Source organism: Diplotaxodon limnothrissa, linkage group LG9 (genome assembly GCF_057381915.1).
Source record: "Diplotaxodon limnothrissa isolate DT_005_m linkage group LG9, D_limnothrissa_male_GT1.1, whole genome shotgun sequence".
Classification (NCBI taxonomy): Eukaryota; Metazoa; Chordata; class Actinopteri; order Cichliformes; family Cichlidae; genus Diplotaxodon; species Diplotaxodon limnothrissa.
This window is the reverse complement of record NC_140604.1, coordinates 22,253,575-22,265,782: the sequence shown is the minus strand read 5'-3', so window position 1 is coordinate 22,265,782 and position 12,208 is coordinate 22,253,575. Positions and strand designations below refer to the sequence as shown.

Genomic DNA, 12,208 nt, shown 5'->3' with positions numbered 1-12,208 from the left:
TAAAACCGAAACTTGCGCGGCAAAACTCAGTCGTTAACCAACGTATATCATCGCGGAAGTGGATGACGCAAGTTTTCTGTCCCATATGACGATCCGTAGAAACACCAGCGCTTTACGGATGAAATCGCTACACGAAGGGCAGAGCAGAGGAGTGAGAGGAACGAGTCCCGCGGAAACTACACATACTTTTAATACCAGACCAGACAACGCGGATGTGAGTCTCTCACTCCAGTCTGGACGAGGACGACCGTTCATTTCAGAGTAACGTGAAAAGGCGAAGCGGCGACGATGCTGACTTCTGCCTCCCAGCGTCGGTCTGCAGCAGCTTCCTTGCAGCAGGGAGAGAAGAAAATCCATGTTTACGACCTCCGCTTAGAAACGGAGGCGAAAACCTGCAAGCTGTTTGAAATTGCTGGTTGGGACTTCAACGACTTTCTCCAAGCTCTGCACAAGGTAATGTTGCTACTTTGATTTGAGGTCAAGCTATAAGGGCGAGGTCAGAAAGTTCTTAAATACATTTTCATGGCACTTAGAGCCCAAATGATTGGTTGGCCTACTGCCAGTGTATCAGCCAGCACCATCTTATCATAGGTGTATGCATATGAAGGAATTAATGTCGGTAAAAAAGATGGATTTGGAAACATTGTCACCGGTTTGTCCATCATAAAGACGAGACCGTTATAATTTAGCTGTAAAAAGATCCTCTCCTGTGGAATTCATTGCTGAAACAAAGCGTGTAAACACATACAACATACCTGTAGAGCGTGTAAACAGCCACAAAATGACCCGATTTATGATGCTTTAGAACTGGAGTGCAAGTGTCCTGCAAGGTAGTTCTGTTATTCTGTCCGCAGAATTAAGACTGCAGGCTAGAATAATAGAAACTCTTCTCTGTGTAATGTTGTGCAGAAGCAGAACTGTTCTTTGTAGATGATATTAGTGTCAGATTTTAGGAGGTAGCCAAAGAACATCTGTTATTGGTGCAGTGGTTCATATTCTGTATGTAGAAAACCGAAATAGAAACTGATTTTGGTACCTGCCACAGGGGGTTTGGCCTTCCTCCAAAGGGACATGAGGACTCTGATTTTCAAAGACTTTTAACTAGATCCCCACTGATATTTCACACTGATACCAATACTGGTGATCTAAAAATCCGATATTCCAGTGTGTCAGTGTGTATTCTGCTGTTTTGTTTTGTTTTCCAAATAAACGAAAGGGAAACTAAAGTGCCCTCTGGTGGAAAGCAAATTACGCAATGTAAACATGTTTGAACATGATTGAAGGGTGCTTCTTTACTTTTTAATTTTCATTATCAGCTGTCAATTTTAAACCAGGAAAAACTATGAAAATTATATACAGTAAGTAAGAGTTATGTTCATAGGAGCCCTTTGTTTCAGTAACAAACACATTTGCAACATGTTTGCAAACTTATTTGGATGTTAGTATTAGGGCTGGGCGATATATCGAGTTTTTTAAAAATATCGATATATTTTCATACGAGATATAAGATGTGACAATATCGTTTATATCGATATAGTCTATGTTACGTTATAATTATACTTGTGGAGCCGCAGGTATACCTCTCTTTCGTCCACTTTTGTCTCTACGCAACGTTACTCGGCCTCACCTCTCCTTCACTGAACACAACTCCCCCTTAGCTTCACCTGCAGGCAATGACAAGATGAAAGCGGAATATCTCCGTTAGCGAGTTACCGTGCGTGGGGCTGGACGGCGTCAACGTGTTAGCGAGCTAACCGCGCTAGCGAGCTAACCGCGCTAACGACATGCAGCCAGGAGGGGCTGCACGGCCTAAAATCCTTTCATTTTCTCAAAAATCGACAGTGCGCCTTATGTATGAATTCTGGTTGTGCTTACTGACCGCGAACCGATTTTATGTGGTACACAGCGCTCAGCAATCTGTCAAAAAATGTTTTAATATGACTTTGCTAAGCTACGGAGCTGCACCACTTGATGGATTGTCGGAGGATTACGGCTACCGAGGAGGAGCCTCGCGGAGTGATACGTACTGTGTGTGTATAAGGACCTGTTCAGAGACGTAGTGCAGCTGTGAAATCTGTCTCTTTGTTATTATGCTCAGCGTCTATTAGTTTACATTTTGACTGCACAATTGTGAGCTTTTTGTTATGCACAAAAACAACATTGTTTTCTTTTATTTATGGACCATGATTATTTAATAAATGCTGATAATTTATTTTTGAGTAATTTCTTCATGTACATCTACGCTGTATGTAAATAAAGTGCCCGTGTGACATCTGGGACACAGTGTGACTAGGAACTCTCTTTTTGTTCTTAACTTATGGCTTTTAAAAAAAAATCGAGATATATATCTTATATCGCCATCCAGCTAAAAAATATCGAGATATGAATTTTGGGTCATATCGCCCAGCCCTAGTTAGTATTACTGGCAGACACTACTGAGAGTGCTGTAAGTAGGGATGGGTATCGTTTAGGTTTTATCCGATACCAGTACCAAACCGGTACTTTTGAAACGGTGCCGGTGCTTAAACGGTGCTCGAACCGGTGCTTAAAGAATGGAGAACACAAAATTGGTCCAAAAACCTCTCATGTTCAGCTGTTTTTTTGTAAAAAGATAACAATGTTAGCCTTTTCTGCAGCTATAGGGGATTTATGGCATCACTCTTGGCTGGAAGCAGTGCTTAATCAATGGAAAACACAAACTTTGTCCAAAAACCTCTCATGTTTAGCTGTTTTCCACTTTTTCTTTGGTCATTTTAGCTTTTTTGGCCAGGGTGAAGGGAGTATCTGCCATCAAACAAGAAGACAGCCTCATGTAACTATGATGCCTGTTTGCTAGTTCCCCTTACATGCATTAATGTAATAACGTGGTTAGCCTACTCAACGTAAATCACACACGGACAACATTAAGCTACTCACACAGAGAAGAACGGCTGCTGCTGCATCATCATCCGTCATCATTTCTGCTACACTGGCAGGCTTCGGGTTTTTGGGGGATGTTGGGATAACTCTGGGTCCGATAACAGGCAACCCACCCGCAGTAGATGTGCTCGGTGTGAGGTCTCGCAGCAAGCTATCAAATACGGCGCATTTCTCGGCTTTTAACAAAATGCTATACGTCGCCAGGTGTTTCATCAGACTCGAGGAGTTACCTCCTTTGCACAGTATCACCTTAAAACACTTGTTGCAGGCTGCTGAGTTTGCATCTTTTGTTGTGAAGTACAGCCAGACTTTGACCGCTTCGCCTTGGGTATTTTTAATCTGTAGCTCTGCTCTAAAAGAACATACGTACCTGGGCCCGCCTACTATGCTTGCAAAGGTAAAATGATTGGCTGGAATCCAAAGTGTGTGACATTTCAGGAAAAAAAGGCACCGAAATGAAGCACCGAAATGTGCGCTGCTTTTCGGTCTGGTTACTACCGTTTATGTCAGAACCGGTGCCATAATGGCACTGGATACCGGTACCCATCCCTAGCTGTAAGCGGTGCAGTCTGTGCCACTGTGCTGGCGAATTTATGCCAAGAATCTTTATCTGAATTGGTTTTCATTTTTAATAATACATTTTTGGATATTACATAGATATGCATCCGTGATAGGTCAGTATTCATTGGTAATGAGTGAGGCATTACATATTTGAGATGCAACAGAGGCTTGTCCAGTGTTTTCTTAGGTATGATTGTAAGTGAGGTGTTGACATCCACATGCAGGAAGAGGGCTACCTATATCACGAAGGACCAAACTCATCCAGCACACTCATTCTTTGCTGCTCTCCTCTCAGGCAGGAGGCTGAGGAGCATTAAATGCAAAACTACCAGACTGAGAAACAGCGTCGTTCCAGAAGCTGTGAAACTTCTCAATGCATAAACAGACAAGAACTGTTATACTACCGATACTTTACTGACACCGTCACTTTATCAATGCTAGTCATCATGGCCTCTTGCTGCTAAAATATTTATACCTATATTTCTATATCTATACTCCATACTGGTACTCAGGTTGTTGCACTCTATTTATATTATATTATTTTATTACTTGTTATTTGTTATTTCTGGGGGGTTTTGTGTTTCTTTGTTATTTTGTTTCTTTTCACTTCTATGGATAACCGGGACCATGTGCACATAATTTCATTCCACCTCATGTAAACATGTGATGCGAATAACAATAAAGCTTCCTTGATCCTTCATCCTTCATCCTTGACATGGTTTACCCAGCATAATGATTAATGATGATGAAGTTACCTGAAAGACAGGATCATGGCCAAACTTGAAACCTGGACCCCCTGTAGCCGGTTACCAAGATTACGTGAAGTACCCTCAGAAGGTCTGCTAGATGATGTTAATGCAGCACTACGGACAATACCTACAACCACGATTACCGACACTAACAAGCTGATCTACAATACGGCAGCAGTGATCAGTGAGATGCTTGGCTACAAGTTGAACAGCCACAAGGGGCAGTATTCTCCATGGAGAAGGAGGCTAGAGGCTAAGATCAAGGTAGCACGGAGGGAGGTTAGCCAACTATCGGAGTTGCAGAAAGGCGCGATGAGGAAGGTGCCTAAGAAGTACAGGAAGCTGTCCATACCTGAGACCTTGGAAACTGCCAAGCAACGACTCACAGCCTTGGCCAGCCGCTTGAGGAGGTACACCAGAGAGATAGAAGGCAAGAGAATAAACCAGCTGTTCTCCACGGAACCAGCCAAGGTGTACTCTCAGTGGCAGGGGAACAATATGAGAACAGCACCACCAAGGCTGGAGGCAGAACAATACAATAACCTGCCTCAGCACCACGTGGAAGCTCCTGTCAGGTATCATAGCGGCTAAGATGAACAGGCACATGGGTCAATACATGAGCGGGCCACAGAAAGGGATGGGCAAGAATACCAGAGGCGCAAAACACCAGCTACTGGCAGACCAAGCAGTCAGCCGAGACTGCAGGACCAGACTGACCAACCTGTGCACTGCCTGGATTGATTGCAAGAAACCCTATGACTCGATGCCCCACACCTGGATCCTGGAATGCCTAGAACTATATAAGATCAACAGGACCCTGAGAGCCTTCATCAGGAACTCAATGGGGATGTGGCGGTCAACACTGGAGGCCAACCTCAAGCCCATAGCACAAGTCACCATCAAGTGCGGGATCTACTAAGGAGATGCTCTGTCCCCACTGCTGTTCTGCATAGGCCTGAACCCCCTCAGTGAGATAATTGACAAGACTGGCTACGGATACCGACTACGGAATGGAGCAGTTGTCAGCCACCTCCTGTACACGGATGACATCAAGCTGTATGCCAAGAGTGAACGAGACATCGATTCACTGATCCACACTACCAGGCTATACAGCAATGACATCGGAATGTCGTTCGGGCTGGAGAAGTGTAGTCGGATGGTAACAAAGAGAGGGAAGGTAGTCAGAACGGAGGGGATCAAACTACCAGAAGGCAACATTGCAGACATAGAGGACAGTTACAAGTACCTGGGGATCCCGCAGGCGAATGGGAACCATGAAGAGGCCGCTAGGAAAGCTGCAACCACCAAGTACCTGCAGAGGGTCAGGCAAATCCTGAGGAGTCAGCTGAATGGTAAGAACAAGATCCGGGCCATCAATACCTACGTAGTATCGATGTAGCGGTTCCGAATGACAGCAACATCAGGAAGAAGGAACACGAGAAGCTCGAGAAATACCAAGGGCTCAGAGAAGAGCTCGAGAAGATGTGGAGGGTGAAGGTGGCGGTGGTCCCAGTGGTAATCGGAGCACTAGGTGCAGTGACTTCCAAGCTAGGCGAGTGGCTCTAGCAGATCCCGAGAACAACAGCGGAGATCTCTTTCCAGAAGAGCGCAGTCCTAGGAATAGCTAAGATACTTGCGCAGGACCCTCAAGCTCCCAGGTCTCTGGTAGAGGACCCAAGCTTGAAGGATTGACCGATTTTTATTTTTATTTTTTTTTTATTTTTTACTGTACATAGTTTTTATTTCAATTTGTATTTTTCCAATATATCTCTACTTCTTTTTTTTTTCCTGTCCCTTGTGTTGCTGTAACAAATGAGTTTCTCCAGCGTTGGATTTAATAAAATCTATGTCTAAAACGACTCACTAACCATTACTACATCTTTACTGTTACAGGTATTTGGAATCCCTTCATTTGAGACATTTGTGGTGGCAACGACTGACAGAATTGTTCTCGATTTTGACAGATTTAGTAAGTAAATCTATCAGATATTGATGAGTGTTTTGAGCTTAAGTGAAATATCAAGATGAACCTGCTTTTCTTCTAATGGAATTCCACTGAATAATTTTTAATTATTCTAGAGGAACTCCAGGATGGTAGCACCCTTTACTTGTTGCAAGACGAGCACCAGGTTCTGCCTACGGCAACGGTGGAAAACATATCGTTTACGCCCCACTATGATACGCTGATAAAGGGTGGCACTTATGAGTACTATGCCAGTGAGAACAAGGAGTCATTAGGTAAGTGCTAAAACGATCATGGTCGTGTACTTGGGATGATCACAGATTAGCCTTTTGCGATCTGTTTGTTTCTCGCTGCTTATCTTTTTTTTTTTTTTTTTTTTTTTTTTTTTTCTCTTCTCCTCCAGCCTATCCACTTGCCGAGCTCATCGACAACTCTCTTTCAGCCACAGCTAAAAACACAGGAACGAGGATAATAGAGATAAGGATGGTTGGTTCTGAAACTGCAAATACATGATTATTGAATACTGGATTAATGTCACATATACAGAGGAGCGCTAACTCAGTATTTGTATCTGTTTAACAGCAGTTTGATGAAAGTCTTGGGAAACCTGCTGTCATTGTCCTGGACAATGGACGTGGCATGACTACAAAGCAGCTCAATAAATGGGCAGTTTACAGACACTCCAAATTTACAAAAGAAACCGGCAGTTTTGCAAGGTTGGTTTGTTTTATTTTAAATTCCAAAATTACAGTAGTGTGGTGCTTTCCAGCTCTTTATTCAAAAGTAGTTCCAAAAGTTGGGACACTGTTTAAAAAAACAAAAAAAAAACCCCAAAACAAATACATAAAAGTAGAATGAAGTTTGCAAATCACATAAATCTCGTGTTTAATTGAAAATAGTAAAAAGAGTATAAATCCAGAAATGCTGCTGGCTTCTTGTGGCATGAGCTCATTTAAGAGTGGAGTAGTGAAGTGGAAAACCGTCCTGCAATCTGATTTATCAAAAATTTAAATGTGGAAATCTTGAACGCTGTGTCCTCTGGACTCCAGCTTCTTATCACCTCAAAATCTGTGAAGGCACCCTTGATGCTGAATGACATTTTGAAGTTTGGGAGCAACATGGGCAAAATCCAGCAGATGGCTTTCTTACCGAAGTTTTGCTTAAAAACAAGCACAAACCACATTCTGCCCATATTACACCAACATGCCTCTGTAGTAGAGTCTGGGTGCTTAAGGGGCCTCTGATGCAGACCACTTTGGTTTGTGGTGAACCTTTGGCTCACCACAAACCAAAAATATTCTTCTTCTGAACATCTATCTTAATTTAAAAAAGGCACAAATTAAGCCATGCATTTATATTTCTCTTTTCTACAGAAGAGAAGAAGACTACGTCCGCCCTGATCCTGTACCTCGAAGTCTTAATAGTGATATATCGTACTTTGGAGTTGGAGGAAAACAAGCTGTTTTCCACTTTGGAAATGTAGTCAGAGTAAGTCTGTGTGGAAACTCAGTGAAACACTTCATAGAATATCTAAAACCCAAATTATAAAATATAATAAATGTAACTTAACTTTGTTTCCTTTATTGCGGACTGAGTTTGAAAATTAGATGTGTGGTTTTTAGATGGGCATTTCTTGGTATTTTGTCAATTAAGTACATATGTTTGTTTTGTTTCATAAATTACTAGATGATTAGCAAGCCAGTGGGGTTACCAGATGTTCATGAGTTGGTTCTATCAGAAGAAGAATTTGAAAGAAAGGAAAAGAACAAAGAGGATATTTATAGCACCACCATCCTAAACAGGAAGGTGAGTCTACTTTAAGATGTTGTTAAAAGATGTGCTAAAGATTTTGATGATTTTTGGATTGTGGTGTGCTCTCTCCCTGCGTCAACACCATCTCTGAGTGATGTTTAATCTTCCCGCTACAGCCTGGCGACTTTTCACACGTGAGTGAAGATGAGCGCTTCCTTCGTACCATCATCGATGAGGAACGTGGGAAGGAAAGCTTCACGGCCGTAGTTATTACAGGACTCAAGGAAAAGCATATCTCCTTCCTGAAACAGAATTTTGATGCATGGACCAGACATCTAGCGTGAGCTCACTCATCCACATCATATCTTAAAGACGGTGCATCCGGAAAGTTTTCGTAACACTTCACTTGTTCCACTTTTTGACAAAGTAAAAAAAAAAAAAAGTGAGAAAAATGTTTTAAATTCTTGGAAATGTACATAAGTATCCACAGCCTTTGCTCAATATTATGCTGAAGCACGTTTGGCAGCAATTACAGCCTCAAGTCTTTTTGAGTGTGATGGTACAACCATGTCACAGATATTTTGGGACAGTCTGTCCCATTCTTCTTTGCAGGTTGGATAGGGAACGTTGCTGCACAGACATTTTCAGATCTTCCCAGACATGTTAATTTGGGTTTAAATCTGATCTCTGACACTGAAAGACATTCACTGAGAATTCACCAACATTTGCAAACCCTGACTAGTCTTCCAGCTCCTGCTGCCAAAAAACATCCCCACAGCATGATGCTGCCACCACCATACTTTTCTGTAGGGATGGCATTGACTGGGCAATAAGTAATGTCTGGTTTCCTCCTGACATGACGCTTGGCATTGAAGGCCAAAGAGTTCAGTCTTTGTTTCATCAGACCAGATCGGTGCCTCAACCTGCCTTGGAGGTCTGCAGACAATTCCTTGTGCTTTGTGGTTTGGTTGGTCCTCTGAGATACACTGTCAAGTATGGGACCTTATATAGACTTGTGTGTGCCTTTCCAAATCATGTCCAGTCAACTGAATTTACCACAGGTGGACTCCACTCAAGCTGCAGAAACATCTGATAGATGATCAGTGGAAACAGGATGCGCCTGAGCTCAATTTTGAGTGTTATGGCAAAGGCTGGGAATACTTATGTACATGTGATATTTTTTATTTTTACACCTCCAATTTTTTGTTGTTTTAATTGCATTCTTTTTCTGTTTTTTAATTTATTTTATTTTATTCCTCCTTTTGTTTCATCCTTTTTATCTTGCAATATTCCCGTTTTAAGAAATTCACCTTTTAACAATTGAAGGCTGCCCTGACACAATCATTTCCAAACTGCTTTTGGATTAAACTCTGTTAACTGCATTTGTCCTACTTTCAGACACATATATCACTATTACATTCATGGAGTCAATGGAAATGACCTGAAACAAGGCTCTAAAAAGACAGCTCAACAACCTACGATTGACATTCAGGTGAGGCTTCAGATAAATGTAGACTTTTACAAAATACTGTATGTTATTTAAATTTTTGTATGTTTTGGCTAACTTTACCATTTTACTCGTTTACAGATCACTTTACGCGAAAAACCAAACAAATGTCCCCGTGTGCTGAACCTGAGGGAAGTTGACGATGACATGCAAACTTTGTACATTAACTCTGCTGCGGACACCTTTGAGTTCAAGGCCTCCTCTGGACCGGGTGGTGGCACAGTGGAGGGAGTGCTGCGTTATCATCCATTCCTCTATGATAGGGAGACTTATCCTAAATATCCTGAAGATCCTGAAGATCCTAAAGATCCTAAAGATCCCAAAGATACATGTTCTGCAAATGGTATTCATACTGTTAACATATTTAATACATTCATGGATTTTATAGTTTGACATATTTTGAAGTTGTGTTTTTTTGTTTGTTTGTTTTTTTCGTTGCTTTTGTTTATGTTGTTTTTTGGGGGGTAATTTTCTTTAGCAGCGTCTTCTGAAAATGACAATTTAGAAAATGAGCCTGGACTCGTGACTCAGGAAGAAAGGAAGATCTTTGAGTGTTTCTGGAATGGACGGCTCATACCTGGCACCAAAGTGGCTGAGTAATTACACTCATTTCATACTTATATTCACAAAAACTAATGTCCCATTTAGTCTAAAATAGTAGGCTTTACCTTTAGTTACTTTTCACTTCAGAGTTTAACATAACGGCTAGGAGTCAGCAGAGAAAATTGATTCCACTGTCATATATAGGTCCCTGTCATGCTGTGATGTTGGATACGGTTTAACTCCACATAGGAACCTATCTGTGGATAGTGTCAGTGGAAAAATGGGGAAACAAAGCCTGTAATCTTTTATCATATCGACCTTTGCAGTCTTCACGAATGCCAAAAGTGATGCAACTTTTTTCTGTGGCTAGTCGTTCACTTCACTTCACGTTCAGTTTTTTCGTAACTTTACACAATTGGTGCAAACGGTGTGGCCGGGTTGAAAACACACATGTATGCTTTTGTTTGTTTTTGCCACTGTTTCAGTGATATGTCAGTGCAGAAGCTCAGATATTCCCAAACTATACAGATTAAAGAGATGCAACAGCTCAAAAAGATGAGACTTTTGGAAGAAAACAAAAGCAACTGATATGGAGGTTTTCTCTGCGTGGCAGTACCTGTCATTCAGTGTTTTAGATGATGACGGCTCTGTGATGTCACTGTTTGCACGCCATACATTCAATGCTTTGAACATAATGGGCCCTTAAGACCCCCGCAGACTTGCCCTGTTTTTGAGGGAAGGATTTGCCTTTATTGATTATTTTTCTTTTGAATTTCCGCGGTTTGAATTGCTGTGTTGGTGATTGTGTATTTAACAGATAGCACATAATCTGCTATTCATGTGTTGTTATAATATTCTCAGACTTGATTGAGTTTTACTGATGGCATATTATGGTTATCACTAACATTGACTGGCTACACCTATGTTGAAAGATGCATTGCTGGTAGATCAGCTGCTAAACCTTCCATGCCTTTTGTCACTCTTTTTGTGACCTCTCACTAAGTGGACCGAGTTAAAAAAAATAATTCATTTAGGTATAGAGCTGAATATGTGTAAAGATGTATAACAGGTCAGAAAATAAAAGATTGTATTTAAAACTGACTTTCAGCTAACAGAGAATATTTTGCTAGCAGCATGCTTCATGTTATTAACCTGATATTACTAAACGGAACTGAATCTTTGAACAAACAGAATAACCCTAGACTTTTCTGAGAGTTCAGACTGACAGCGCTGTCAGCATCGCTTTAAACTGTGCTTCCAAAAAATGAGAGAGAGCTAGGTTAACCTTTTCCCCTTGCCACTCACATTGTATTTGTCATATTCTATAGTGGTAAAAATTACTTTAATATCCTTTCCTTCTTGTGTCTTGCTCCATTTGTTACAGGTTTGACTGGTGTTCTCGTAAACATAACAGCAGAACAGCAGCAGATATACCCCCGGAGTGTTACCGTCGGCTTTCAGGAGTGCTTTTCACTGATGACAATTTCCAGGTCACCACAAACAAGATGACCTTCATGGACCTTGAGCTGAAACTGAAGAACAATCAAACTATCTTCTCACTGGTTCTGAACGGACAGGTGACCGTCTCCATTTCTCACTGGCTCTTTCACAATCAGAACTCCAGCACCACATTCAGTCCCTTGAGCGGATATATATTATGATTGATAAAGGATTGAAATGGATCTGATTTATTATGAGAATTGTTAACAGGAAGAGAAGAGTTCTACGGTTACTTTATCAGTCAGCCTCAACATTAAAACCACCTTGTTCATTTTGTACAGAGCAGTTTACAAAGTAGGACTGAAGCATACAATGTCTTGTCCTCATTTATAGCAGATCACATCCTGAGCTACAGAATGAGTACTTCCAATGTATGGAATTGCCTACGGCACATGCACTCAGGCGGAGACTATGTGGTCTTATTTTTATTACGCTGACCCAGCTGTGACCTGCTTTCAGGTTTAACAACATTTCCCATCACTGTTCTTAATTCTGGCAGGTGTTTATAAAATCCCATATTTTTATCAGTGTTTACTATCTTCAGCATGTTCTCTGACCTGAAGACTGTGTAGGTTCTCAGTTATCTAGGGTCCTGGTAGGGCTTGAAATGAAGACAGGACTTTTTGTGGATTTTTTATGGCTTATCCAAACGGCTTCTCTGGATATAGAACAACTGATGGAGAGTGTCCGGTAGTAAACCAAGGGCTGCTACTT

At 41.5% G+C, this 12,208-nt stretch overlaps 1 protein-coding gene across 1 annotated transcript in view; it reads left to right on the top strand.

The window, feature by feature from the left end:
* Positions 1-102: 102 nt before the first annotated feature.
* The window catches only part of smchd1 (structural maintenance of chromosomes flexible hinge domain containing 1), a 40,078-nt gene continuing 27,972 nt past the window's right edge, over positions 103-12,208 (top strand). The window contains exons 1-12 of the mRNA XM_085362861.1: positions 103-453; positions 6,123-6,198; positions 6,309-6,467; positions 6,596-6,678; positions 6,775-6,908; positions 7,566-7,680; positions 7,879-7,998; positions 8,121-8,284; positions 9,343-9,436; positions 9,533-9,794; positions 9,930-10,047; positions 11,379-11,571. Of these exons, the coding sequence (XP_085218987.1) occupies positions 289-453; positions 6,123-6,198; positions 6,309-6,467; positions 6,596-6,678; positions 6,775-6,908; positions 7,566-7,680; positions 7,879-7,998; positions 8,121-8,284; positions 9,343-9,436; positions 9,533-9,794; positions 9,930-10,047; positions 11,379-11,571 (1,683 nt within the window). The 5' untranslated portion in view covers positions 103-288. The remainder of the gene's footprint in view (positions 454-6,122; positions 6,199-6,308; positions 6,468-6,595; positions 6,679-6,774; positions 6,909-7,565; positions 7,681-7,878; positions 7,999-8,120; positions 8,285-9,342; positions 9,437-9,532; positions 9,795-9,929; positions 10,048-11,378; positions 11,572-12,208) is intronic.